The sequence below is a fragment of the Mytilus edulis genome, chromosome 1, assembly GCF_963676685.1.
Source record: "Mytilus edulis chromosome 1, xbMytEdul2.2, whole genome shotgun sequence".
NCBI classification, from domain to species: Eukaryota; Metazoa; Mollusca; class Bivalvia; order Mytilida; family Mytilidae; genus Mytilus; species Mytilus edulis.
The window spans coordinates 5,863,793-5,891,423 of NC_092344.1; the positions used below are offsets into that span (position 1 = coordinate 5,863,793).

At 32.0% G+C, this 27,631-nt stretch overlaps 1 protein-coding gene across 9 annotated transcripts; it reads right to left on the reverse strand.

The window, feature by feature from the left end:
* On the reverse strand, window positions 1-27,631 carry LOC139510246 (FYN-binding protein 1-like). 9 transcript variants are annotated; one of them, XM_071296749.1, is made up of 15 exons: window positions 27,176-27,631; window positions 17,044-18,091; window positions 14,381-14,531; window positions 13,095-13,216; window positions 12,665-12,688; window positions 10,044-10,084; window positions 9,102-9,169; window positions 8,842-8,953; window positions 8,370-8,435; window positions 7,390-7,558; window positions 6,728-6,762; window positions 3,758-3,789; window positions 3,062-3,105; window positions 2,669-2,690; window positions 1-1,865 (listed from the first exon to the last, which is right to left on the reverse strand). In XM_071296749.1, exons 1-15 carry the CDS (start codon window positions 27,182-27,184, stop codon window positions 1,832-1,834), a joined length of 1,977 nt encoding a protein of 658 aa, XP_071152850.1. In that variant the 5' UTR covers window positions 27,185-27,631; the 3' UTR covers window positions 1-1,831. The 9 variants fall into 9 exon arrangements, with proteins under 9 accessions (XP_071152850.1, XP_071152837.1, XP_071152878.1 ...); XM_071296736.1 differs by having other exon boundaries at window positions 6,704-6,762; XM_071296777.1 differs by lacking the exon at window positions 27,176-27,631 and adding an exon at window positions 22,983-23,162 and having other exon boundaries at window positions 6,704-6,762.

Sequence of the window (27,631 nt, forward strand, 5' to 3'; positions counted from 1 at the left end):
AACATTTTGCATGTTTTATCTAAAAAAATAAAATAACACACTTGTAATTTGGAATGTAGTAACATAGCAAGGCATATACACTAGCATTTTATAATGAAGCAATTTACTAGACTAAACTTATCACAATCTTTCATTTTCTTTGATGAGCATTTGTTAAATTATACTTTATTTCTTTAGATAAGCATTATTTACAGACTTAATAATACAAGTTAAGATATTGAGTTATAATGCAACAATGTTTTTAATTTCAATTCTGAGCAAAATGACATTATTAGAATATCCGGGATCCCTTAAAGAAATAAAGAAAATTAATGTTCCAACTACTGGAAATATTAAACTTCTGTCTGAACAACTGTCAATCTGGAATTATAAGAAATGAGACCAAGGAAAGTTGACAATTAACATCATCTATATATGTATCTAAGTATACGTTTTTGTGTGCAGTTGTTTTAAGTTTTAAACCAAATAGCATAGTAAAATTTATAAAAACTGATATCTAATTAAAATTAAGATCTTTCGAAAAATATAAGGATAACGAAATCAGAGATCTATATTTAAATTAGAAAGAGAAACGGTCGGGTTTTTTTGTTTAATGAAAAAAGACAAACATATAATACTTTCAAGGTATCCATTGGAAAGTAGAAGGCAACACTTGTAAATCTTTTTAAAAATCAGTTTAAATATGTTTCTAAAAGCTATTTCAATTTTCTTGTGTGTCTCAGCAATATATTAATTGGGATTTTGAAAATCTGATTAAATATAAAGTCTTTTCACTGTACTACAACCATACTTATTACTCGTTCCTTATCAATCTACAATGTACATTATCAAATACACAATTGTATATGATTACATATTACTACTGTTAATAAAAAAATAAATATTGAGATTAAATATACATTTTATGAGATAGTTCATATACTCAAATACACAATGAGTATAAAAAACACAATGAGTGTAAAAGCATACATTTCTTTTGACGATAATGTGAATATTGTTAAATCAAAAAATATTTTCACTTTTCGTCATTTGTATGATATATGTGGATATTTGTGTTGCTTTGATTACACACTGCTTTTCTTCATGAAGATCAATGTGTATTTTATTCTAACAACTAGCAGTTTGCAACATTAATGAAATTTACAACCTAGCTTTGTATCTAATGACATCACAAAAAAGCACCTTTTAAGAAAAAAGAAATTATGGCACATTTCAGATAAATATTCCACTTATCCCAAAAAGTCTATTATGTCAAAAATATAAATTTCCTAGATGATGATGCTTGCCATCGATTTAATAGTTTAAGTAGTAATTTTTATATCAATGATGAACTGAATCACACAGTCATTGTAATTATAAGTAGTAATTTTTATATCAATGATGAACTGATTCACACAATCATTTGTAGGCATTGAAATTACAAATTCTTTGAAAGAAACATATTGGCATATTAAGGGACGACATCAAAAGTTCAATGTAGGATAAAAAACTTAATTCACATAGTTTTTTCACTGACACCCCACCCCCCTCTTAACTTAATGTAGGAAAAATTGATTTACCAATAGGGATATATGTAAAAATCGATTTTAGATATACAAAACTTGTAGAATTTTAACCCCCCCCCCCGACCCCCAAACTATTTGATATAAGTTTTATTTATCCTACATCGATCTTTTGATGTCGTCCCTAAAGAAGTTTATCATTTAAAATGAAAGGAACATTTCTATCATTTTAAATAAAACAAACATTTTCTTTCATTTAAAATATGAAGAAAACAACACAAGGTTTGGTAAGATCATTATAGTGTGGATGACTCCTAGACTTCTCTTTACTAATGTGTCTTTATAAAGCCTCGGCGTAAACTTCTGAAAAAGAAAACAGATATTGAGTGAATATCACACATCGAGATCCGGCAGTGACCATGATTTTGCAAGCAAACAGGTATGTAAATTCATGTAGGTTTTGTATATTTTACAAAAAATCCAAGTTGCAAGTCAGACAAACTTGACCGTAGATGTTAAATTTTGTATATTTGACATACCTATATTAAATTCTGGGCTACATTTTGGTTGTAAGTGTTCATGACGAAGGTTGAGCTAAGCTGTTCATCGGAATTAAAGGTTTTAATTTCCTAGCTCATAAGTAGAATTAGTATTTAAATTATTATTGTTAAAAGAACGAATATTCATACAGTTGAGTTTTGATAGACTAGTTATCATCCCTTCATTATTTGAAAGAGAATAAAACAGGTTATGGATTTAGTTTTAAAGGAGTAAAGCAAATATGCAAGGTACCATAAGAAATTTGTTAGTGTAAATTTAAACACTGGAATTGTTGCTAAATAACTCCAAACACTGGAATTGTTACTAAATAACTCCAAACACTGGAGTTGTTACTAAATAACTTCAAACACTGGAATTGTTACTAAACTAATAACTTCAAACACTGAAATTGTCATTAAAAATTCATACACTGGAATTGTTACTAAATAACTTCAAACACTGGAATTGTTATTAAAAATTCATACACTGGAATTGTTACCAATTAACAAAAATTAAACAATACAAACATGTGACATCGGCAAAAAAACTGAGACAACATGCAGCCTCCCAAATTAGTATCTACATCAATGTGTTTAGAAATAGATAAAGAATAAAATTCTGCCTACCTCTTTTGTATTTTATAAAATACTAAGTTAACGAAAAGAAAGAACTTTTATTTATAGTATAAATAAATGTGTATAAATTTTATATACACATAAAACCATACCATACATGTGAAATACACAATTCATGTACAACATTTATGTTTGTTTCCAGCATTTTACATATCCCCTATGTCAATAACAGTAATCTTTAATATGTTACATTCTTCACTATTGAATTAATTGATTGATCGATGTTTGGTTAACGTCCAGAGGCAAATATTCCATGCACGTTCAGGACGATTCTCATTGAATTAAAACAATGGTAATAACAATAACAGCGAGTTGAAAATATACCAAAAGTATTTTGATGAACAATAGAAAAGTTTTCATATCTAAAAAAAATAGATATATTACCATCTTGTTCTGGTACCTCATAGTCTTCACCATCCTCGGCAAAGCTAAAATTTATAACAAACAATATGGTTTTCTTCTTTAGACAAACAAATATTATTTATTGCAATCTCTTTACTAGTCTTTCAAAACATCTCTTAACAAAAAACAATTCCTTTTTGTATTCAAAGATTCTTTTATTCAAAGATTCTTTATATGTGTAATGCCACCAAATCAATCATAGTACGTCATTTCCGAAAAAGAGTCGAAAAAATATATTCACTTGAATTTGACAGTTGTAAGAATTTAACCCTGTATTTCATTGCAGAAAAACAATTCTGATTCATCAGCGTATATTTCGAGTGTTTCAAAGCATCATTCATTTTTATTTGGTGTTTTCATAAAATATTTTGGAAACTTGAGGTTACATTCATGATTACTTAAGCATTTAAAGAAGAAAAAGAAAGTCAACATGTATTTGGTTAACTTCAAGTGATGGTTATTAACTTAAACGCAATGAAACTTTATGTGAGATTTTGTCTGCAGTAATGGACAGGATAAAACTTCACTCATGCCAAGTATTTCTTTATTTGAAACCAAGATAGATTCTGCACAATTTTTTAAAAAGTATAACATTAACAAAGACTAATAGAGGAACTTCAATTGTGGTATTACTCCTAAATATGATAATAAAAGAAGATCCAGTACTACAATACTTACTCGGTTTGTGGCTTCTGGGAAGTAAGCATCACCTAGAAAAAGGAACAGTCCATTAGATCAGAACTCATGTGGATGGTTTTTCAAACTTATATATAAAGAATCAATATGTATGGTTTCTCAACCTTATAAATATAGAGAGAGAATTGGTTTGTATGGTTTCTCAACCTTATATATAAAGAATTGGTAAAACATAATGGGAAATATATTAATAGGTCATTTTTCTGATGAACTAATAACTGTGCTCTTTTATAGTTTATGGAATGCACACTTTCTAATATTCTGATTAAAAATTGTCAAAAGAAATCCGAATGACTTGACAAAAAGAAAGTGAAATTGATGAATCCATTAACATCCATATTGTGGGACAGATGCACCATCATATGGCTTGGTAAAACCAGTGTTTTAAGAACCCAACCCTCGATCATATAACAGCAAAGGAAACAAACCAACGCACGCTTAAAACCGGTTTAGAAAAGACGCTTGATAAATCGATCAAATCTGGTATAAACAAAACAGTCAACAAAACCTCCAAACAAATAAAACATTTAGAAGTTCAGGACAAAAAATACTTACTGAGTTACTACTACCGGACACAAACTAAAGGTTTTTTTTCACCTTTCAAAAAGGCAAAAAGGATGCAAAGGGCGAATTTAAAACGAGAAAACGATTTTTAAAAAAGAAACATTATAGCCGAAAGAGGAAAATAGAAGTCCATCAAAATAAAGTATTGAGCAGCCCCTTTTTCCCTCATGAAGAAAATAACATAAAAACGGTTGTGAACGTAATAATACAATAAACGCCATGTACATTGCAGAAAATATGATCATGTGCAATGTTATAATTAAATTTGTGTACTGAAAATAAATGAAACCGTTGTAATCGCGTTTAAAACTGAAAGTAATAATTAAATAAACAAAACACGATGGTTACACAACACTAGTATACATGTAATTATATATATATAATCTTTGGCAAACGTCTATAACGCAAATACAATATATCAAAAGGATAAATGTTATCAAGGTTTGCCTTATAAAGAGTTTTACCATTAACAGCTTGGTTTAAAATACATTGTTTTTCGTATTGTAATCAAGTTCCTGCAATCGGAATAACGCCTCCAAGTTAATACATGTATATAATACCTATGTTTGGGATAAAACAAAAATCATGAACATTTTATTTTAAAATATACGATCCTTGTTGTGAAAAAGTGTTTTGGTGTTGAAAGTATTAGGTCACTGAAATGAAATTGGTTACATCACTACAAACACTCGAATGTCCAACCAAATGAGAAATGACCACTTCATAAGGACCAAACAGAGCATTCGCGTCATGAAAAGGAAAAGGAACAATAAGTTGTGCTACTTGTCATTTAAACGTGAGAATTATACTGTATAAGTGTTAAGATATTAATGGCAACCACCAATAAGGGGACGACCATTTGATATTCTCGGGGGGGGGGAAGATTTTGAAAAAATAGATAACTCAGCCATGATAATCACAAAAATAAATGGTTTGTTATGTGGTAGTTTGAAAATAAATTACCTGACTGGCACTGTATTGAAAATAAATTACCTGACTGGCACTGTATTGAAAATAAATAACTCTGCAGGTCTAATCGAAAGTATGAGATGGCACCAGATTCTTCGTAAATTCATCTTTTCCCCCAAAAAAAATCGTGAAACACTTCCCAAATTTTTTTAATAATAAAAGTATAAATATTATTTAAATATACTTGATATGTATGAAAATTATGACTATGAACAGGAGCCACATACGGACTCCTCAAAGATTTGCTATGGGTTTATAAAATATGCCGATAGCGCGATACCCTCTCTATGCCTCATTCCGACTAACACTACTTTGTATTCATAGCATCTGCTTTACTGTCTAATTGGAGATGTCCAGGTGACCATATTTGTATTTTCCAGTTAGCTCTAGTGAGCTTGATAAGCTTAACGTAAATTCCAAACCAAGGCGTTATTTATTTGATAAGGCATTATTATACAATGGCCTACAATAAGTTACATTACCAAAAACCAGAGAAAATCGTACTGCAACGATTCTGATGTTTCTGAAATCGTGTGAGGTGTTAGAAAATGAGTTGGTGACCAATGAATTGTTTGTCATCTGCTCATAGCTTTCATGAGTGTTTTAAAAGAAATGCATTCAAACTGATACATAAGTTACTTTTAAAGTGTGGTTCTATAATAGGATATGACTGATTGGTATTATGTACAGCACAATACTATTAATTACACTAAACTATTATTTCATCAGTTCTATAAACATATTCACTATATAAATTATTTTTTAACTTAAAAAAGAAATTCTATTTAAACTTTATAGTATTGACTTGTTTATTTTAAGATGACTAGCCTGACTTGTCTATTTTAAGATGACTAGCCTGACTTGTCTATTTTAAGATGACTAGTCTGACTTGTCTATTTTAAGATGACTAGCCTGACTTGTTTATTTTAAGATGACTAACCTGACTTGTCTATTTTAAGATGACTAGCCTGACTTGTCTATTTTAAGATTACTAGCCTGACTTGTTTCTTTTAAGATGACTATCCTGACTTGTTTATTTTAATATGACTAGCCTGACTTGTCTATTTTAAGATGACTAGCCTGACTTGTGCTATAATGAATGAGCAAACAATACAAGTAGAAAAAAACTAGTTGCAAAATCATGAAAACTTCACTGTTTTCTTGAAAGACATTTCAACATTCGGACAATGGTTTTTATCTGTTATTTTTGTAATTTTATTAAAGTGTTCATTATGTAATTAAATATTTTTCGTTATCTTACACTTAAATGAAATTGACTATGTGGATGTTGCACACAGAATAATTTTCGTTCAAGGTTTGATGGGCGTGCTATTCGTCTGATTCAATGAGATAATAGAAATTAGAATAAATGAGTTAAGCAAAAGCAAAGCTTACACTACGAATGAGATTGTTGTCTACCTCTACATTGTTAGAATCCACATAGCCAATTGTATCTACAATAGAGACAGAATAGAATAAACATTGTTACAATACACATAACCAAATGTATCTACAAAGACATAATAGAATAAACATTGTTACAATACACATAACCAAATGTATCTACAAAGACATAATAGAATAAACATTGTTACAATACACATAACCAAATGTATCTACAAAGACATAATATCTGTTCATAAAATCATTTTGAAAACAAATATGTTTCATATTATGACTTTTGCACAGTCTATAGTATACGTTTAAACTTTTTACTTGTTTCGCCTTGCCCATCGTAGATACGACGTTAGCGCGTCAATAAGGTAAATTTGAACAGGAGTATACCAAAGTTGTGCTTTATTAAGCTATTTTCCTGATACAGTTATTGTTATACAACGATTATCTCTTACACTATTGTATACATATACCAATTTTAATACACAACTTAAGGGGGAAACCATAAAATTAGAACTCACAAATAAAATTACCTAATTTAAGTTCGTTTTGAAACATATTATTCTGGAAACAATCATAACAACAGTTCATTTCAAGAAAAAAGTGTAACATTTAACAAACAAAAATTCAATTTAATTAATATTTGTAATTGACGAAAAAACTTTCCAAGAGAAGTTTCATACTACCTTCATTTTCCTCTAATTTGACTAGCCATCTTCCTTTTGGGTTTCTTTTATCCATACATATAATTATAACTCTTTGGTCTTTAGTGACTGCTAAGTCTTTTCCCTTGCCTTTGGCGTCTTCTTTAATTGCTCCCTTAGTACTACATTCTTCAAGCTCGCTTAGCTCGATCTAAATGACGACAAATAACCAAGTTTAATGTAGATAGATATTATAAAGTGATCATTGGACTCTCAGTGAAAAAACAATATAATTTTGTGGATAATGAAAAAACAGCATTTTTTTAAAAATCAATTACTATATTTTACATATTCTGTATCTTTTCTTTGTTTGTTTTTTTTTTTGCACTATTCTACTACTGACATTGTATGTTTGCCTTTTTGGTAGTGTATTAACGGATTTACAAAGATTGGAGAGCTAATATAATCACATAATCATATATGATCGATCTTTCAAATCCATGATTTAAAACGGTTAACTTCTTTCTGAAAATTAAAGTGTACTTACCCGGCCAAGTCCACTTGTATTTTTGTCCATCTGATGAGTTAAGCCTTTTTCAACTGATTTTCATAGTTCGCTCTTATGTTGTACTGTTATACCACTGTCCCAGGTTAGGGGGAGGGTTGGGATCCCGCTAACATGTTTAACCCCGCCACATTATTTATGTATGTGCCTGTCCCAAGTCAGGAGCCTGTCATTCAGTGGTTGTCGTTTGTTTATGTGTTACATATTTGTATTTCGTTCATTTTTTTTTACATAAATAAGGCTGTTAGTTTTCTCGTTTGAATTGTTTTACATTGTCTTATCGGGGCCTATTATAGCTGACTATGTAGTATGGGCTTTGCTCATTGTTGAAGGTCGTACGGTGACCTATAGTTGTTAATGTCTGTGTCAGTTTGGTCTTTTGTGGATAGTTGTCTCATTGGCAATCATACCACATCTTCTTTTTTTTATATTACTTACTTTTACTTTTTATATTTACCTTGAATTTACTTTTTAATTCTTTTGCCCTTTTCTCTTGTTTTTTCCTTTCCTCTTCTTGTTTTTTCTGTAAAAAAAACCCCAACATCATAATTATTAAAAGCAATTACTTGTCAATGTCTGTAGTATTCACATTTTCACTTAACCTTTTTTACCTTGTAAAATTTGTTAATCTATTCATATGACAATAATTTCAATTCCAGTTGTTAAAATGAATATTCTAATTATGAAATAATATATAATTTGTGTTAAAACAGTTATTTCTATTTTTGCATAAAAAAAAGTAAAAAACATTATTATGTAACAACTGTCTATTGAGGGTATTGAGAAACAATTAAAAAAGGTCTTTACAATACATGATCACTGAGTTGTAAGCTGTAGATATATGGTCATATGTCAAAACAGAATTTCCACATTTTACTTTAAATCCTAAGAACAATAATGATGTGCATAATAACTAAAAAGAACAATACCTTTTCTTCTTTTTCTTTTTTCTTTCTTTCCTTTTCTGATAATTGTTCTGTTTTATCATTATCAGTGGAAACTGTATTATTATTTGCTTTCTCCTCCAATTTGGCCACCTCACTGCAAAACATAAATGAGTTTTTCGAGTTTCATGCATTTCATATTATTGTTTTAGAAGTCGGAATTTCATATAAAGCTCGATATATATTTCAATTAGAACAAACTTCAACATTATTTTTCTATGGAAATTAAAAGTATAACAACGTACTTGATAATGTCGTCAAGTGGCTCGTACAGTTCGCCATCAGATTCTGGATCGTCTGCTATAACATTGGACTGAAAATCATAATGTACAAACATATCAAATTTATGCTTAATCAACATTAGATAGAATTAAAAGCGTTTGCTTTTCCTGAAAAACAACGTTATGTATATTATTATATCTATTTTTAATAAAACACCAAAAACAATCACTGAAATATAAACAAATACTTTCAACTCACAAATAAAAATATAACATCATGGTACATCTTTGATTTCTTTCAACATTTATTTTACATGTTCAAAGTTTATATATATGTAAGTTTAATTACAAAATAGGAAATTAAGAAAATACAGCAATATTGTTACACCCAAAGTCATCGAAATACTGTTATATTAAATCAACGATTTGTAGTCTTTCTCTACAGATCCTTGATTAAACGGATTTTCTTTTCTTTGATCCAATTGTATAGTACCTATATTTAGAGCCGATAATCATACTTATAGATGGAAACGAAACGAAAGCCAAAGAAACGCAATTTCATAAGGACTAAATGAACACTCAAGAACATCAAGACATACAATTTGGTGTGTGCGCTTGAAAAGATTGGTGTTGAACTTTTTGGTCCATTAATACGTGCTTTGTCAAATTAATTGACAATGAACTCGTTTACGGTGTTAGTGTATATGTCAACTCATCAGAAATGCTTTTGAACATTTACAGAATTTAATGGAAACTTGCTATTTTTCCTTGGTAATAATAAATTCAGGAGGCCAATACATACAGTGTGGATACTTTAATTTATAGATTCAGGTTTTTGTTGAGAACATGAAACATTAACCGTTCAAAGTGCTTTCGTGTAGGCACTTGAAATTGCTACTACTTGGACAAAGAATGTAATTTATTCTAAATTTATGAATTATAACACAACTATTTGAGAGTACTAACCGTTGAAGGTGGCTGTACGGGTGGCTCAGGTAAAGGCTCCTCTACAAATACATAAACTAAAACAGTTCATTATACTGCAAAATATCAGCAGAAACCAATATAAAAAAGCTGATAATCGGTTTAATGGATTATAATTGTGTGAGTGTTTTATTGTAAAAACCTATATTTTTCTTTTTCCAACAGTATCTTGTTTGGGGTCAAATTTATCAACTATTGGTCAAACATCCCGACGTCGGTGATAAGTCCGGGTAATGATCACCGTCAGGTCAAACATCATGACGTCGGTGATAAGTTTGTGTGCAGTAAGTTTTAATATGCATATTCAGTAATATGATATGTATTTAACTTTAAAGTCTGACAGGTTTAAATATTTCCTTAATATATATAAAATAAATTATTGATTTGAAAACCTTAAACAGGACGATTTTAACATAGATAAAAAAGATTCGATGCCGGGTACAAGTGCCCAATCTATCAGTTTATCTTTTACCCGGAAAATGGTCAGCATTTGTTGAAAACAAAAATTTACGACAAAAGAGATGATTTCAGCTTTCCAGATGTGAACTTTCCCATTCCTAAGTAGCATCATTCCAGCAGCACCTGCATACGGGGTATATATCTCCCAATTGATACGATATTCCCGTGCTTGCATTTCCTATCATGATTTTCTTGATAGGGGATTGCTGCTCACAAGGAAGCTATTAAAGCAAGAGTTCCAAATGCTGAAGTTGAAATCATCCCTACGTAATTTTACGGACGCCATCACGAGTTGGTTGACCGTTATGGATTAACCGTTTCACAAATGATATCGGATATATGTTACTTACGTCGTAACTACAATCCCCTTCCCTTTCATGAATGTGACCTATCGAATTAGACTATTTACCGGATTTGTAATCACATGAGCAAAACGACGGGTGCCACATGTGGAGCTAGTTTTTGATGGGGTTCGTGTTGCTTATTATTGAGTTTTCTAAGTTATGGCATGTGTACTATTGTTTGTCTGTTTTTTTTCCTTTTCATTTTTGGCCATGGCGTTGTCAATTTATTTTCGATTTATGAGTTTGACTGTCCCTCTGGTATCTTTCGTCCCTCTTTTTTAAAGCAATGTACGATAGGTTTTTAAACTTTTCTCACAAAATGTGTTGAGAAAGATATCTACACTTTTTTTTTACAATGAAGAGTATTTTCTAACTTTTAAAATTGACCTTTTCATAAAAAATCCTCAACACGCAAATATAAAGTTTACATCCTGGTTTATATGATGAGTTTTTAGTTAAAGGCCTTCATTTTCAAAGGGCAAACAAATTAATCCAGCTGTTCTTCTCCTGTCCTTAAGTAAAAGCTTTGTCGAAAGAGTGGTGGAGTGCGTTTAATGCGTGGGATGTGTTTATAACTAGTTTAGTCGGATCAGTGCAATTGTAAAGAGAGTAAACGTTACAAAACCTTATTTAAGCATAAAATTTTAAAATTCGTTCTTGTCCTGAGAACAGTGGTATCTGAATGTTATGTAACCCTCCTTCGGGGTTTTTAAAAACTTTTTTTTTTTATCTAAAACTAAGACGTTTTACACTTTTATTGCAGACATTTTTAAGGCTGTTTGATAAAACTTCAAATCATCATATCGACAATAGAAATTTAAAATTGAAATGAAAGTGATTAACATTGAAACTGACATCATCAACATATAATATTGACACCATGTTTGTTATGTTTGGTCCACATATTGTGCGCTCTTCCTGTCGACTTGGCAAGCAGCATGAAAAGAGCTTATCATTATCCTTTAACTCCATGTCCCGTTATGTATATATTGTCCCCTTACGGAATTAATTCGAAGTTTATATGTTCAATATGATGAAATATAATCCACTTGAGTGAAACAGCAATAAAACAATGCGTACATTATACAATCAAATACTATTTTCAATTTTTATTTATTATATCTCTTAGAAACATATTTGTTTAATTTGTGTAAGTATCAATTACTTAAATGATTTTGTGTCTATTTCTGAAAAGGGAATATATTTTTCCCTTATCAATGACTTTTTTTAATCCTTTATGCCATGCTGATTTCTCAACAGTACGAAACATTCATGTAGATAATAATAAAGAAAAGTGTACTATTTATGGGGTACTGTTAGTAATTTAATAGTTGTAAGGAACATAGAATATATAATAGGTGTATCATACATGGATTAGTACGCTTAGATCACTACAGAATAAGCATGAAAAAAATAACATTCAGAATAAATCATAACAATATTTATAAGAATCAGACTTAAAGATCAATATCTAGAGGAGACCACCCCCATCCCCGATAGAAATCAAAAGCGACGAAACTACTGCAATGTGTTACTTTTAGAAAATTACAAATGAAGCTTATCAGAGTGGGATCAAATTGCAAGTTATAAAAACTAACAGTAAAAGTAAGAAAACTGTTCAAAAGATGATAGCATATTTAGCTAGAGATAATTTGTAAATGACATCAATTGTTTAAGGCTGCGGGTTTTTTTTTATTATCAGATGTCGGCTAGAACACATGCTGTTATAACAACTACTTTGATAGGTTAACAAGAGAACTGTCAATAACGAACCATGCAGCAATCAAATTAATACTATACCTTGTATTGGAACGCATGGAAGTTCTGCATAAAACACCCATTTGTAATTAATGTTCAACTATGTAGATATTTTTTATTTGAAATCTGTAATTCTGAACAGATATATAATGTTCACGAGGGATATTTAGTTAAGTAGTGGGCGACATTCATCTGACATGAGGAGAAAAAAATGAAAAATTCACTTAGACACATTTGTGGCCCTGGACTGTGTTCTGCTGTATGGCCAGGTTGCTGTCTTTCAGACACATTCTCCGTTTTCATTCTCTATAACACTTAATCTGGCTATCAACCAATCAAAGTCCAGGTTACTTGAATGTTTTGTAATTGTTATAGAAATAAATGAACACTTTATGACCATTTTAACAAGAAACAAAAAAGGACCTGAATGAGCAGAATTAATATTGCCTAAATTAGAATGTAGTGTACAAACCAGGAAGATTTCCTCGCCTTGGTGGTCTACCCGGAATAACGGGTGGGGGCGCTTCATCACTTTGAGCACTGATTCCATCATCATAGACCTGATCACATTCCTCGTCTTCTGTCATAGGAGGTCTGCAATTCATAAAAACTACAAGTACCAACTATGAAAAACACATTAGTTATAGAACATTTACCATAAGCGTAATTGAAATTGGTTTTTTTTCTAAATAAAAAAAAATGTCTTGGCCTAAGATTTAGCCAGACATCATAGACAAACATTAACACACAATAAGTGTACAAATAGAGATGTCAATGTCAAACTTAAAAAAATGTTTTACTTTTTATGCATAGAATTCAATATATAGTGAATGTCTATGTATTTATATTGTATTCAGAGTGTGAGCTAATTATTGCAAAATACTTAATGCTAATGGGGCCTCGGTAGCCAAGTGAACTAAGTACAAATGTAGTTATACTAAAGTAATCACTAGCCAGTCAACACTGAGGTTGTGAGTTCGAACCCCGCTTGGATGCACTCGACTGTAATCTTAATTGACTAGGATTATCAACTCCCATATCGAAGATCGATAGTTTTCTCCGTGCACTCCACCAATGAAAACTGATCGTCACAAAATACCCCAAAAGCCGGGGCGTTAAAACACCAACAATTAATGAATTTTAATGATATTCGGTTTTTACATCGGATGTGACCTACGATTTCATACCGGTGTTATGTTGCATAAAATTTTTGCACACGTCCCTTGTGTTTTTGACTGATAACCGAACGTATTTCGTATAAATACGCGGATATTATCGAGTGCAAAACAACATTCCTTATCGCATGTTATGAATTTATTTCTCCAATGAATACTCATGAACATATTTTTTTAAAACACACACATATACAATTAAAAGAAATATTAACATCCATGTGAACACGTACCGGAAAATCGTGTTTGCGAATGATTATTCCACCTGTCTTTTATTCATCATTCAACTTAACTTGCGGTCATCTAATACCAAGCATTGAAGCGGTTATCCGATGTTCAGTACTTCGGTACTTTGATTATATATTATTCCACCTGTCTTTTATTCACCATTCAACTTAACTTGCGGTCATCCAATATTAAGCACTGAAGCGGTTATCCGATGTTCAGTACTTCGGTACTTTGATTATGTTTAGGAAACAGAAATATATTATAAAGGTTCAAATTTTATAAAAAAAAAATGTGTGCACCAATACTGCTATTTAAAAACCATCGCCAATGATAAAGTAATATATAAAGTAGCACTTACATCATGGACACCGGTCTATTCGTTGACTGACGTTGACGTGTAATCTCAGGAGGGGGAGGAGGGAAATCTACACCGGTTTCATCATCAGGTAATTCTTCATAAATTTCTTCATCCATTTCGACAAAACCTCCGGACTGAGGTCGCTCAGACTCTGGAATGTATAATGTTATAATGCAAATTTAAAGACAACGAAACTTTAATTGTGTCGATAGTTTAAAAAAGTAATTTCCATCAAAGAAATCAAACTCTATCTGTCTCTATTCTAATTTCTTATGTTTTAGTGCAAGCATCATGGATCCACGAAACTTCCAACCAGTTATATAATGGTTTACTTTTATATAAATTGCTACTTAAATGGAGAGTTGTCTCATTGGCACTCATACCACATCTTCCTATATCTATGTTAATCAAGTTTCGGTCATAAAGTAATCACTTTTATTTTATGGTTTAAAAGTTTATGGAGTTCCAAATTTTTGTATTTAAGGAATTGTACATTTCATTTTTGTAAAAAGTCTATTTCTCAAACAGTCAACTGCAAAACGGTCTAGACATTTTCAGAAATGCCACGCCGGGTCAATTTCTTGAGCAGGATCATAAATGCAAAGAAAACAAGAATTATCATTTGTTGCATGGAATACTTCTCATTGAAAAAAATGTTGTTTTGAAACAAACTTGTATCACTAACATCGGTTTTGACCACTGTGTATGTGTAATTTGTTATATACAGGTTCAAGATATATGGGTTTTAACTATTGTGAATTATTTTGTGACCCAAAGACCATCTGCAGTTGTTTCTTACATCATCTTTAAGGGATATACAGAAAAATATGTCCATCTAAAAATGGAAGTATCTATTTTCATATTGTATGTAGTTTATAGAGTTAAGGAGATGAGGTATGACTGCAAATGAGACAAATATCCGACGTTATTATTGCTTACAATAATCCGGAAGACTTAATAACTAAATACATCTTTGTATACAAGTATCTTGTAAACATATTTGTTACATCAAAGAATAATCTGAATATCAAAATATTCTACGAAGTTTTATGCCTGTAAGAATAAGTATGCTAATACAAGAACAACCTGTACAATTGTATCTTTATCTTTTAACTATGTCTCCCACATCTCCTTACTTTTATAATCATTATTAGGGCCCCGCCAAAGGCGGGTCCCCTATAGAGATCAGTCTGTCCGTCCGTCCATCCGTCCGTCCGTAACACTTTGTGTCCGCTCCATATCTAGAGAACCATTATGATTTCATACTTTATACTTTACATGTTTATTAACCACCACCAGAGGGCGTGTCATGATGTATGTACAACTTCCTAGGTCAAAGGTCAAGGTAAAAAATCTTTGGTTTCAGTTGACAACCCTGTGTCTTATGGTGAAGATCGTGTCCACTCTATATCTTGAGAACCGTTATGATTTCAAAGTTTATACTTGACATGTATATGAACCAACACCAGAGGGTGTGTCAGAATTTATGAACGACTGCCTAGGGCAAAGTTCAAGGTCAAAAACTTTGGTTTCAGTTGACAACCCCATGTCCTATGGTAAAGATCGTGTCCGCTCTATATCTTGAGAACCGTTATCATTTCAAAGTTTATACTTGACATGTTTATATACCAACACCAAAGGGTGTGTCATAATTTATTTAGAACTTCCTAGGTCAAAGGTCAAGGTCAAAAACTTTGATTTCAGTTGACAAACCCATGTCCTATGGTAAAGATACAATTTTTTAATGCACATTATTCACAGCGGGGCCCACAGAGATGGCTCCCATCTCAATGATATCTAGTTATATCTGTTACAAATCATGATGTATTGTTTAATGTGTACATGTTATGCTGCCCATCAAGGGCCCTTGATTGGAATAATAAATATTCTTATTCTTATAGACTAGTTTAACCACGCCACATTTTATATGTGCTTGTAATTCAGCGGTTGTCGTTTGTCACTATATTTATCATATATTTTTTTCGTTTATTGTCTTGTACATAAAATTGTTTCATTTGTCATTTCAGGTTCATTTATAGCTTGCTTAGTGGTACAAGTTTTCTCTTTGTTGAAGGCCATACGACAACCTTTAGTTGCTAACTTGCGAGTATTGTCTCATTGGCAATCATACCACATCTTCTTTTCATATATCTCTTATTGTGAGAACAACCCGTATAATCTAAATTATATTTCTTTTAGTTTGAGCCAAGCGTTTTCACGAATATTTGGCTAATGTGTTCCTCTTGTAGAATAGCATATGTATATTCGAGTACATTTAAGTGAGAAAGTCATAGCTTGTCGATTGAGACAGGAAAGCGTAATGAATCTGCAAGAAATGAAAGAATCAGACCACTTCTTTATGTCTTGCCATGGAATGAATGGTAAAAGATTCAAATACCGAATGTTTTATCAACAAATTTTTAAAAAGATTTAAAATTTCTAAAATTCTTTGTCGATTTATCAAAAATATCTCTTCCAAGTCAATCCCTAAACGATGCTTCTTCTTTTGTAAGATGTTCAAACATGCAGAACTGTTGTACATGTATTTACTTCTCTCTGATTTTTAAGTTCATGAGCACATTATAATTATTCATCCATTTATCCATTCATTTGTATGATAAAGGACATATTCCTTACAAAAGCATAGAAAAAAGAAAACTTACCCTCTTCTGAAGACAGAAATTTCCTCTTAAAATTCTTTTTGTATTCTAAAACAATAGTATCCAAATTTATATCCAGTATCTTCGATGGCTTCGGAGGAGGTCTATTGGGACTATCTGAACTTGAAATTTCAACTAGAAAAAACTTTTTGTTATCTAAATTTCTTGTAAAGGACTTTCTTTTGATAGATTTGCCTCGTTTCATGTTTCTCAACTGAGGTTCAGTGTCTGTTTGTTCGTTCTCACTTTTTTCTTTCCTTTTTTGTATTGCACGCATTAATTCAGACTGAGGATCCCCTCCGGCAGAGGGAGATGGTTTGGCAACAGAAAATGGTTTTGGTTTGCTCGGAGATATAACCTCTGGGTCTGTTGTACTCGTGGTACTTGGTTTCCGTGGCGTAGGCGGAGGCTGTTTACTACTATCAGGTTTTATCGGTGTTGGTGGAGGTTTATTATCAGACTTAAGAGAAGAAGGCAACTTTGGTTGAAACATTCCAGAGATCACAGCCTTCTTCCCTGTGTCTATCTTTCCCGGCATTGATGGTTTCACAGGTTCAGCTTTATCGTCACTATTTTCACTATCAACCTGTTGAAACTTTTTTAAACGACTAGCTAGTCCTTGAGATGGTATACTTTTGTTTTCAAGCGGTTTTATACCCACATCTGGCTGTTTTTGCCATGGCGGCTTCGGACTAGGTTTATCGTCAGGTTTGTTTTTAATACTGTTGAATCTTGACACAAATTCTGAATTAAGTTGTGGCACGGAAGTACTATTTTTCACCATTGAATTTACATCTCTGTTTTCATTTGCAATATCACCAATGGTTTTCTTTGGTATATTATTATTGTTAAATGGGAATTCTCCATTTGTAGTCGGTTTAGTATCGGTCGACCGTATTGGTGTCGGTGGTTTTGCTGCTGGTTTAGATGGTAATGAAGGTTTTGGTCCTTGCATGGCTGGTTCAAACATGGACGTCATGGACTTTATACGTCCTACAGCCCGCCGGTTTGTTATACTCGTTCCATCGTCATATATGTCTTGATCATCATCCTATCAAATAAACAAAATATATAAGTTTTGAATACCAACAATGTAACCTGTGTTGGATAATTAAAATATACACGGTACTTCCGGTTTCAAAGTTGTAACTAATTTATTGGTACAATTGAAATATAATTTCCTTTGAAATTTTTGTTAAACCAGAATTTAACCTAAAATGCAATTTAAAAATTGGCTATCAAAACAGGGGTCATATTTGTGTGTATAGACCAGGAATCAAATTCTCCTGTTTTAATGACGTACACATCTAAATTGACATTCCATTCAAAGCTGATAGTAGTATATTCTCTGTTGTTTTTTTTTTTTACATCAATTTGAATATTTCTTCTTTCCGTGTGTTTAGCATATTTGATTTTCCTCTTTATATATTTAAGGTGACCTGTGTCAAATAATTTACATTTAACGGTTACACGTGGAATGAGATTCAGAATGTTTTATTGCCTTCGTAATATGACTATATTTTGCATACAATAGCCGATACGATTATTTTTTTAGGCCACATCGACATTGTTGAAAAATGCCAATTTTATAAAAGTGTCAACTACCTTTTGAATTAGATTTTTCCATGTTCCTTCTTAATGTCACAGAATTGTTTATTTTTCCAGGAAAACAGACGTTGAAACTTCATTAATGACTGATAGAACATACTTGAAGAAGGATGCATTTTACTATCAAATGAATGTGTGTGTTTAAAAAAAAGTATAACATATGACATAAACTGCTCCGTGGGGTGCAACTTAATACAACCACAGAGGTCGAACCATGAACAGTTGTGAGTTGGAGCAAGTATGGGCACTACATTTAATTATATAAATTTGTAAGATTAACCATAACAATCTAATATAGGTCTTGCACCAAAATGAAAATATAAAATACACCAATGAAAGTATTGAAGTAAATTCATAACACGGTTAAACCTTACAAGGAACATATGTCAAATAGCAAACATGGATGCCAAAATCAATTGTAGATCAAACAATTTGGGAGTTTTATACACGTAAAAGCACGTGACGTCACTTTTCTTCTTGTGACTATGATGGTTTATTCAAAATCCAATTCAAACAGAAAAACCTACTATTATAATACCATAATGGAATTATTGTTAATATTAAACAAAAAAGTAATATATATATATGTATAGTTAAATAAACAAGGGAGACACTGAAAAAAGCAAACAAAGAAGAAGAAAGTGAAAGAGACAAACACAAAAATGTATTAAATAAATCAAAATCATACGTTAACTCTACTGTAGGTCTGGTAGAAACATATCAACGCAAAGGGAAAACAGTTGAAAGTACCCCCCCCCCCCCCCCCCAAATAAAAAAAAACACACAGGAAAGATTGCGAATTGTAGTCAGAAAATTTCTACTTCTGAAAGATTTCATTAATTCTAGTAATTCTAGTCCTGAGATAATTCTGCTGAAAATGTGCTCTATTGTAATAAGAAACAAAAACATAAGGTATCACACCAGAAAATTTAATTCAACAAAACAATTATCATTTGAGAACAATTTCTATAATTACTGAAGTTCCATTTGATTAAAATTAGTAGTTTTAAAACTTGATCTGTACAACCATCACATGTTGTGTGATAAAACCCCTTATACACATAGGTCACTGTAAGGACACAAACAAAGAAGGCAATTGGTGATGATTCAAGTAGTTTTATTCCATCTAAACGTTTCAAACTTGTCAAGATTCCAACGCTGTCGAAAGAAAAATGACCATGCCTCCAACAAAACTAGACTCTAACCTCTACAAGTTTAAGACGCCCCTTAGTATGATTATGTAACTAAGTTTGTATAATTTTTCTGTTTATAATCCAATATCAGTGTAGGCTTTCATATTCTTTTTCGGTCATGAATTACTCTATCTCTAATATCTGATTTCAGTTTTTATCTAATGAATAAAATGATTATGTCATTCAAAGCATTTACAAGACACATACATGGGCATTGTGTCTTTTTAATTTGACAGTTAAGTTTGATTATAGAATAATAATCAACTCATCAACTTCAAGTCTTATTTTGTACAAAGAAACAAAATTAAACAAAGCCAGTATTGTTTTGGGGTTAAGACAGTTGTTTATATGTTAGAAGGTAATTTAGTTTAAAAAAAGCTCTTAGTTTGATAAATCTCTCCAGACTTTTATAGTACATTTGTTTGATATATTTGTCTACTGCCTTGTTTGTTTCTTTTAGGGCTTTGAAATTCTTGTATTCTAGAAACACTGCAAAACTTACACTATCAACTTCTATCAATCTTCAGATATCATTAGCTGCTTTTGGTTTGAAAATGAATATTGTTAAATTTTAAGGTTTATTTTTTGTTTAAATAAGTTTTTAATCAAATTGACATAATATTTCCATTACTTTATCATTAGAACAACATCCTTTTGAACACCCGCTTTTGAAATTTGATGGTCAGAAGGCAGCGTTGGATTTTCATTCAACAAAACTTTAAATTTTGAAAGCAAAAGATGTATGAAAACTATAATATATCATGTGACGAGGATCTATTTGACCAAAGGGGACTGAACTGTAATATATACGAGGATCTATTTGATCAAAGGGGACTGAACTGTAATATATACGAGGATCTATTTCATCAAAGGGGACTGAACTGTAATATATACGAGGATCTATTTGATCAAAGGGGACCGAACTGTAATATATTCGAGGATCTATTTGATCAGAGGGGACTGAACTGTAATATATACGAGGATCTATTTGATCAAAGGGGACTGAACTGTAATATATACGAGGATCTATTTGATCAAAGGGGACTGAACTGTAATATATACGAGAATCTATTTGATCAAAGGGGACTGAACTGTTATATATACGAGGATCTATTTGATCAAAGGGGACTGAACTGTAATATATATACGAGGATCTATTTGATCAAGGGGACTGAACTGTAATTAATATATACGAGGATCTATTTGATCAAAAGGGGACTGAACTGTAATATATACGAGGATCTATTTGATCAAAGGGGACTAAACTGTAATATATACGAGGATCTATTTGATCAAAGGGGACTGAACTGTAATATATATATACGAGGATCTATTTCATCAAAGGGGACTAAACTGTAATATATACGAGGATCTACTTGATCAAGGGGACTGAACTGTAATATATACGAGGATCTATTTGATCAAGGGGGACTGAACTGTAATATATACGAGGATATATTGGATCAAAGGGGACTGAACTGTAATATATACGAGGATCTATTGGATCAAAGGGGACTGAACTGTAATATATACGAGGATCTATTTGATCAAAGGGGACTGAACTGTAATATATACGAGGATCTATTTGATCAAAGGGGACTGAATTGTAATATATACGAGGATCTATTTGATCAAGGGGGACTGAACTGTATTATATACGAGGATCTATTTGATCAAAGAGGACTGAACTGTAATATATACGAGGATCTATTTGATCAAGGGGGGCTGAACTGTAATATATACGAGGATCTATTTGATCAAAGGGGACTGAACTGTAATATATACGAGGATCTATTTGATCAAGGGGGATTGAACTGTAATATATACGAGGATCTATTTGATCAAAGGGGACTGAACTGTAATATATACGAGGATCTATTTGATCAAGCGGGACTGAACTGTAATATATACAGTTTACTGCTCTCTTTCCAGGCGAAGCTTATTTCATTAACAACAACAACAACAAAAACAACAAATAAAACTAGTGTTGCCATTGCAAGCAATGCTCTTTGTAATTTTTTGAAATACCGAAAAAAAAATAATTAACATCAAACATTTTGAAGACAGTGGAAAGATTGATTAGGAACAATAATTGTTTTGATATTTTCAAGATTGGCTGCCTTGAACTACACACAAGTTTAGTTGTATTATATCATTAAGTATAACACACAATAATGCGTGGATCTGACAACATTGTTCTCTAGTAACAGGAAGGTAAAATAATACTAGCTTCCTTTTCAATACGATGTGAAACACACCTATAACCATATAAAGATGATACTAGCTTCCTTTTATATGATGTGAAACATACCTATTATACATAAAGATGATAAGATGGGGTATGGTTGCCAATGAGACAACTCTGCACAAGAGGCAAACGGACGAAGTAGCTAGGTTAGCATCCAAATGTTGCCGTACGGCCTTCAACAATAAGCAAAACCATATCGTATACATGCAGTTGGCTATAAAAGTCTTCGAAATGACAAAGTAAAACAATTCAAACAAGAAAACCAATTACCGTATCTTTTTAATTTATAGACTAAATCACTTTTTATAGTAAGTAAATGAGAGTTTTTTACTCTATGATATGATTCGTACTGCCAAACTATCGTTTACAGTTTTATTTATTTGATATCTCTTGCCCTTTTCGTTCACTGGATTTTCAAAGTTCAGTACTAACACATTTCAGTGACAGGTTGACATGCGGGTTACCTGTTTACATGACTTAATTATTTGTTACATATAATATCATATATGTATGTACATTATATTAACATGTCCGTAAACTTGCCCCAGTCTAAATAAGTATTTGTTTATACACAAAATGGTGGTATTATTGTCATTTTTCAGGTGTCCAGTGACCACTTTCATATGATAAGAAAAGTAGTTCTGAATCTTTTTCCTGACACAAAAATGTTAACTCGTCAATTAAAAATGTCATACTACACAAAGTCTTTTTCAAATACAAAAATATGTTACCCATACTTGTTTCAATATTTAGGTGCGATTTACTGTTTTCTTGTCTTTTTGAAAAGGAGTCGTTGAATAAACAAACATATGAATTAAGTGTTGATAACTGGATGGCGGAAATAAAGGTATTTGAACAAGATTTATAATAAGTTTGCGATAAAAAATACTTACAAATTTTGCCTTTATACGAGTTGTCCAAAAAGGTTGAGAATATCATAAATTAGTTATTTCCAACAGTAAACACTTCCTTGTGTGAAGTGATTCATTCGACCATGTCAGATAGTTAAATATACATATACATACGGAAATGTTACTTGATGGACGCTTACACAAAATCCCTTTACTATAAATAAAACGTTTTCGAGGAAACCCTGTACGATTATATATGATCATATATGCGAGTGAAATGAAATGTGAAAGATCACTGTAGATTTAAAACAACAGGTATATCAATTGTTCGTTTATAATGGAAGAAAAGTACACAGTAAAGTAGCGCTTTTATAAGGTTAGGCTTAAGAAAACTTTTAAGAACACACTCAATATATATTTTTTTTATATATACAAAATCAGCAGCGTATTAAGTTTATTATCAATTCTAAAGATGGGCTATTCTAACGGGTGCTTAGGGAATAGCCCCCTTTTCCTATACCCATATTCATTTTGATATTCTTTTTTTCCACAAGATTGTAGAGAATAAGAATAGAGGGGCATTATGTATGAATTAATGATATTGTAAAAATCGTACAGATAAGAGCAGGAAAATATTATATAAAATAAGTAAGTTTAAGTATCAAGGAAATTTACTTTCAAACATATATATCAAACTTTCAAATGGCAAGGTAGCGCAGAAAATTTCTTAACCAATGGTGAATGCTCTATACTGAATTCTTTTACATGTTTGAAATATGAAATATGAAGTGCAAATATTTGTCAAACAAATCCTTAATAGCAGGTGCACAACTTTAACATATTTTATGTACCTGTTATTCACAGGAAGATTGCACATGTACATATAATGTGCAATCTTCTTGTGAAGTGTCCGGGATCTGGGTTGAAAATTGGAGAAGGAGTTGATGACAAAAAAACGTGTTTTCATAAACTTTGCTAAAATTATTAATAGCAGGTGCATGCATAACATCAACATAAGTACAATCTTCTTGTGAATGTTTAGGGATCTGGGTTGAAAACTGTTGTAGAAGTTTATTACACAAAAAATTACGTTTCCCCTTTCTTCTAGTTTTTGAATTCGTTCTACACGGACGTGTTTAACCCCGCCACATACTATATGTATGGGCATGTCCCAAGTCAGGAACCTGTAATTCAGTGGTTATCGTTTGTTGCTGTGTTACATATTTATTTTTCGTTCATTTTTTTGCACAATGATTATAAAAAAGAAGATGTGGTATGATTGCCAATGAGACAACTATCCACAAAAGACCAAAATGACACAGACATTAACAGCTATAGGTCACCGTACGGCCTTAAACAATGGGCAAAGCCCATACAGAATAGTCAGCTATAATAGGCCCCGATAAGACAATGTAAAACAATTCAAACGAGAAAACTAACGGCCTTATTTATGTAAAAAAATGAATTAGACCGCTAGTTTTCTCGTTGTTTTACATTTCTAATTCCAGGTCCTTTAATAACTGACTTTGCGGTATGGGCTTTGCTCATTGTTGAAGACCGTACGGTGTCTTGTGGAGAGGTGCCCCATTGGCAATCATACCACATCTTCTTTTTTTATATTAATGAACAAAACTATATATATAGAAAAGGGATAGGCTGATATAAAAAAAGAAGATGTGGTATGATTGTCAATGAGACAACTGTCCACAAGAGACCAAAATGACACATACATTAACAACTATAGGTCACCGTACGGCCTTCAACAATGAACAAAGCCCATACCGCATAGTCAGCTATAAAAGGCCCCGATATGACAATGTAAAACAATTCAAACGAGAAAGCTAACGGCCTTATTTATATAAAAAAATGAACGAAAAACAAATATGTAACACTTAAACAAACGACAACCACTGAATTACAGGCTCCTGACTTGGGACAGGCACTTACATAAATAATGTGGCGGGGTTAAACATGTTAGCGGGATCCCAACCCTCCCCCTAACATGGAACAGTGGTATAACAGTACAACATAAGAACGAACTATAAAAATCAGTTGAAAAAGGCTTAACTCATCAGATGGACAAAAATACAAGTAGCCGTGGCCGGGTACTTATACATCCCGACAACAAAAAGACAGTAGGAACAGATCTGAGAGTACTCGTAGTTAATCGGACAGCTAGTTCAAAGCCAGTAACAACCATTGTGCTTATTAACCAAGCGTTTTTGGGACCATTGAAATGTCTAGATCTTGATAAGTGTATCTATAAATGTAGGTCTTACGTAATGATAAAGTATGTATTTAAGATGCAGCAGACGTTTATCACTCCTATGTTAAGGTATGAGGAAGTTAATACATACATCCACTTGCTTCATATCGGAAAACTTCAGTCATCAACGTTATTTAGTAGACAAGCACGAACTTTTAGTTGAAAAAAATCAACGGATGACAAATTATGAGGATATAGTCTATTTAAAGCAGAGTCTTCCTCGCAAAAAAATAAATCACAGTAAGTTCATACTAATATAAATTAATACCTTAAGATCACAATGAATTCAGTCAAAACATAATCGAATAATGTAACATCTTTATTGTCACGAATATATATCTATAAAATAGAAAAACAAAGGATATGGGGAATCCATCCATGACACAAAAGCAGTTCATGCACAAACAAGCCCACAAATATATGGGACAGCGTTTTTATTGCTGTTCTCCACCTCAGTCACAGTGAGGCTTTCAACACTATAAACAGCAATTCTGAAAATGGATACATTTACTATTGAAATTTAGATTCCAGGCATACAACATTAATAAAGAATGGGGTATGAAAATATGAGTACCTGGACTTTCTCCGTCCAACACTGACATTAAACCAATGATGATTGGGATGTAAAGATACACAGTCTCGTCCGGTAAGATAATAATAGTGATTGATGACCGTTAACGTCCAGTGAAACATTACATAATCGGGACGGAAACTGAACCCTGCGTTGTACTACAACAACACACTCAGTTGGATTGTAATATGTTAGTTCACAAAGACAAGAGGGCGAAAGATACCAGAGGGACAGTCAAACTCATAGATCAAAAATAAACTGACAACGCCATGGCTAAAAATAAAAAGACAAACAGACAAATAATAATACACAAGACACAACAAAGAAAAACTAAACTAAGCAACAGGAACCCCACCAAAAACTTGAGGTGATCTCAGGTGCTCCGGAAGGGTAAGCAGCTCCTGCTTCACATTTATACAACCGTTGTGTTGCTTATGTTATTACAAACCAGGTAAATACTATAGTACTAAAAGAAGTCAAATTTGGTAGGTCATATGTATTTCATGTAGCATCATTCCAGCAATTTCTGTATCCAATATCTTCGAGTTGATACATGAATCCAGAACGTGCGTTTCCTGTCATAATGAGACAATTCAAGGATTGCTGCCAGCATTGACGTTTTTGAATTTATGGTTATTCATGGTAAACTGGCGTACTTTGTGAAAGTTGCATCATGTTTAGGTTAACCGTTATGCCATTATATTGAATCAAAGATACTAGTAATCAAAGATTATCAAGGATATTATATATTCTACTTGTCGCGATAACAATCCTGTTCTCTTTTCCTTGTATATGATCGTATATGACAACATCGAATGCAACTGGCTTACCACCGGGTTTTTACCATGAGCAACACGGGTGGTACTTAAGGCGTTGAAACTGCTTACCTCTTTCGGGTCACCTGAGTTCATCGCTTGAATTTTTGGTTGAGAATGTGTTTCTCAAACTTAAAGTTTTCTTTGTAGTTGTTCGTGGATTTTTGCTGGTATTTTTTTCGTTATGCTGTTTTTCATAGACTCATGCATTGTTCCCTTTGTATCTTCGACACCCCCTTTTATGACAATAAATTAAAGCTTTCTAAATATAGAGCAAAACCACATTGAGAGAAAGTTAACAATGCCTGACTTGTTACTGTTATAAAGTCAATGATGACTGAAGAAAGTTATACACTGATTTGAATACTTCGTCAGTTCTCACTGTGATAAGTTTTTTCGTAATATATACATGCCCTAGGAAATGATTTAATGATGTCGCATTATAGTGACTGTGTCTGACATTTATTCATAAATAACTATTAGCTCTCAAATTTCACGTCTTATCTATTGTAAAACAGTATAACTTCCGTGTTATGATATTATTGTCGTTCAGATATATAAAATAAAAAACTCAAATCCTTACCTCGTCCATGTTGTATTGTTCCAAATGAAACTCTATATACAGGATATATTTTAGTGATAATCCAAAAAAATCAGAAACTATTCTGTATCAAAGTTTCCGACCTCATCATATATACAGTTTAAACTACGTCCTTTTAGTACACTTGTAATTGTCCCTTCCGGATGAGATATAAGTGACTATTGAGTACGACATCACACATTTGCAGATGGATACTTCACATTTAGTGGATTTAAATGTAAATTAAATGAATTTGTTACATTAAATTAATCCGATCAACATTAATCAGGAGTCTAAAATTCAACTTTTAAACTTCCTTCTCTAGTCCATGTGACCAAATCTTAATGTAGGTAAAAATGTCATTTAAACCTCTGTTTGTACCTGACGAATATCTCGGTACATAAGTTTGTTAACTTTTCAATCGACCCGATGACACATACCAATCTTACATATTCGAAA